Below are 3555 nucleotides of genomic sequence, written 5' to 3'. Positions count from 1 at the left end.
AATGAAAATAGAGAAATTAAAAGATGTCAAAATAATCCCAGTAGTAATTTCGATTAATGGGCTAATAAATGCCGAAAGTATTAAAATAATTAAATAATTAAAAATCGAAATTGACATCACTAAAGAAATTAAAAACTTTGTAATTAAAAACATGATGGACGTCATGGAACACTGTGGAGATCACAACCAAACATATGTAGTTGAACTACAAGACGAAGACTCAGGGATGGGATTAGTCTCCCCTGAGCCAGGAACAATAGACACAAGTTCTATTAATACTTATTAATTGCTTTTTATTTTATTATATTTTCTATCTGTTCCCATCTTATTTTCTTATTTAATTTATTATTTATCAAATTAACTCAAATCAATACAACATATCAATTAAAATTATATTTGTTTAATTTGTTGTGTTTTATTTTATTATGTTTGATTTTCATTTCTTGTTTTTGATATTCAATGTTTTGTTCTTTTATTTATAATATTGTATTTTTCATAATGGTAGTTTGGCTCATTTGTATTATTCTAGATGATGATATTCTCAGTATTTGTTGTGTATTTATCACTAGAGTCATTGTTTTCTTCTTCTCCATTTCTGAAATAAAAAATAATCAATAAATTGTTGATGTTTGATATTATTTGTTTTTGTTCTTAATTTTCTATTTGTGTATTGTCTAATTCTTTTCTTGTTTTTTCTGTAATTTCATCGTTTTCAATTCTACTTTTTTGATATTCAGTGATTTATTTTTATTTATCTCTTATGTTCTTCTTCAATATATCATCATTCTTCTTCTCACCAATATTCAATTTCTCATAACTAAATAGGAGAATGATGATTTCATCTTTATTTCATATTTTATGTTATTTCTATTTAATTTATTTAAATTATTTTATTATTTTAATTTAGAGTTTTCTTATTTCATTAAATGTAGTTTGAATATTGTTTATTTGTGTTTGAATCTTTTCTATTTCTTCTTCAAACTCCTTCCTGACTGTATCTCGTGCTTTTTGAATCATTTCATTTGAAATGGTTCGTTCTTCTTCCATCTTTTTTGTTTGAAGTTCTTTAATAGTTTCTTCTATTTCTTTGATTTTATTTTGAAGTGTGTTAATTTCTTATTTGTTATATTCTTCTTCTTACTCTTATGTTTTTTATTTATTTTATTTTTCATTTATTATTTTATTCGAAGATAGTACGTCAGAAACACCACACAGAATCCTAAAATATTTCCATCCTTCGATTCCCACCAGTTATGGACTGGTTATGACGTTGCGTTCGGTTAGAAAAACATCTTAATCAATACTACAAGAATAACAGTGTTTATTATGTACAATGACAGAATATCATTGACGATAAACAAATGGGTATTTATAAGGATGATATTATTACTTGTTAGAATACAAGTATTATTTGATAATATAAGATTATCAAAAGAAAAGGGTTTAGTGGTTGATTCTAAAAAGAATATTAGCCAATAGTAATACACTAGTAATTATATATTCTCCTTAAAATAATAAAATAAAGAAAAATTTTAATACACATCGAAATTAAAAAGAAAATAAATAATGAATATTTAAATAATTGATGTTTAAAATACTTTATTGTACATTAAATAAAGAGAAAATGAAAATCTCACCGTTCAACAACTAGAAGCAAAGAATAAGTCAAAAGTTGATGAACAAATACTTTTAAAACAAAGTGATTAATTAATCTCCACTGAACAATATAAAATAAAACTATTAATACTTAATTAATACTTTTTACTCATTTATTATTATCGTAGTTTTATTTCATTTCTTTGATTGGATTTTTGTTTTTGATTCATTTTTCATTTGTTTTAATATCTTCTTCATTTATTTTGTTTTATCTTTGAATTCTTCTTTGTTTTTCTTTAATATTTTATTATTTATTATTGAATATAATTCTTGGATAATATTATACGCTTTCTTTATCTTCTTATTTTTTTATGTATTTCTGATTATTCTCATTCTTAATTTCACTTCTTATTCTTTTAATTTTTCTTTTGAATTTCATTTGTTGTTAATAATTTAGATTTCTTATTTGTATAATGTTTATTATCATTATATTTACTTTCTTTCTTGTTTGTTTTTATTTGTATTCTTCTTTTTCTATTCACTTTTCTCTTGTTGTTTCTTTTATCATTATTATTATTCATTTTATTGCTATTGAAGTCCTTTCTTTTCTTTGAACTTGAATACCTGTTTGTTGTTTGATTTTCTTTACAAGACCCTATGGTATTACTCAATAGCCATGGCAACAAAATTTGTTGTATATTCTGAATTGATAAAACAAACAAAATAAAACAAATAAATAAGAAGATAAATAAAATAAGAAATAATAAACAAAAGAAAATAAAGATATAAAATAAAGAAAATAAAGATATAAAATAAATAGAATAAAAAAGATATAAAAGAATAAGAATATAAAAATAAGAATAAAAATAAATAAAGAATAAAAAAGAATTATAAAACAAATATAAAGAATGATATATCAATCAATAAAATAGAAAAGAATAATATCAAAATGAATAAATAAGAAAAGAATAATAATAATATAAATGATAATCAATTATAATTTATTTCTACTTCAATTTATACTGTATTCCATTTATTGTATTTTATTTCATTCATCATCATATAAAAAAATCTATTGGTATTCTTTCATTTTTCTTTAATTCTTTTTCACATCCACAACCATAAAAACAAGATTTTCCAAATGATTTAATTGATGATGGTATATTAATTGATTTTAATGATGAACATCCATTAAAACATCCATCTCCTATTTTATTAATTGATGTTGGTATATTGATTGATGTTAATGATAAACATTCATCAAAACACCTATCTCCTAATTTACTAACAGATGATGGTATATTAATTGATTTTAATGATGAACAACTAGAAAAACAACAATATCCTATTTTATTAATTGATGATGGTATATTAATAGATGTTAATGAATGACATTTACTAAAACAATAATCACCTAATTTAGTAATTGAAGATGGAATAATAAATTTATTAATATCTTTCTTGAAAATATTCTTTCCATTTATTATTTGTAGATTATATGGTATTTCAATACCAATTAACACTGGTTCATTCATAAATATTTTTTCTTCACTAATAAATTGTAGATTATCTATATTAATTGATGTTAATGATGTACATCCCCAAAACCAATAATATCCTAATTTATTAATTGAAGATGATATATTAATAGATGTTAATGAATCACAATTATCAAAACATTTATTTCCTATTTTACTAACTGATGTTGGTATATTAATAGATGTTAATTCATAACAATTATAAAAACATTTATCTCCTAATTTAGTAATTGATGATGGTATATTAATTGATGTCAGTGTTGTACACCAATAAAAACAATTATCTCCAAGTGATTTAACTTCTGATGGTATTGTAGTTCCATATGATTTTCTATCTGATTTTGTATATTCTATATTTTTACAGATATTTCCTTGTTCTTTCTCTTGTAAATATTCTGAATATTCTACTAAATACCATATA

At 21.6% G+C, this 3555-nt stretch overlaps 1 protein-coding gene across 1 annotated transcript, besides 7 other annotated features; it reads right to left on the bottom strand.

Moving 5' to 3' along the window:
- Positions 1–295: part of a repeat region that runs on past the window's edge.
- Positions 269–813: a repeat region.
- Positions 814–884: 71 nt separating this feature from the next.
- Positions 885–1182: a repeat region.
- Positions 1183–1764: a repeat region.
- Positions 1759–2311: a repeat region.
- Positions 2312–2316: 5 nt separating this feature from the next.
- Positions 2317–2480: a microsatellite.
- A 6-nt stretch (positions 2481–2486) lies between these two features.
- Positions 2487–2597: a microsatellite.
- A 57-nt stretch (positions 2598–2654) lies between these two features.
- Positions 2655–3131, bottom strand: EDI_205330 (uncharacterized protein; the record flags this gene model as incomplete). Its single annotated transcript, XM_001734457.1, has 1 exon — positions 2655–3131. The coding sequence occupies one exon, from the start codon at positions 3129–3131 to the stop codon at positions 2655–2657; it is 477 nt and encodes a 158-aa protein (XP_001734509.1).
- Between the last annotated feature and the right edge of the window lie 424 nt (positions 3132–3555).

This window comes from Entamoeba dispar, genomic scaffold (assembly GCF_000209125.1).
Source record: "Entamoeba dispar SAW760 scf_1105229458293 genomic scaffold, whole genome shotgun sequence".
Taxonomy (NCBI): domain Eukaryota; phylum Evosea; order Mastigamoebida; family Endamoebidae; genus Entamoeba; species Entamoeba dispar.
This window is presented reverse-complemented; position numbering and strand designations above follow the sequence as displayed.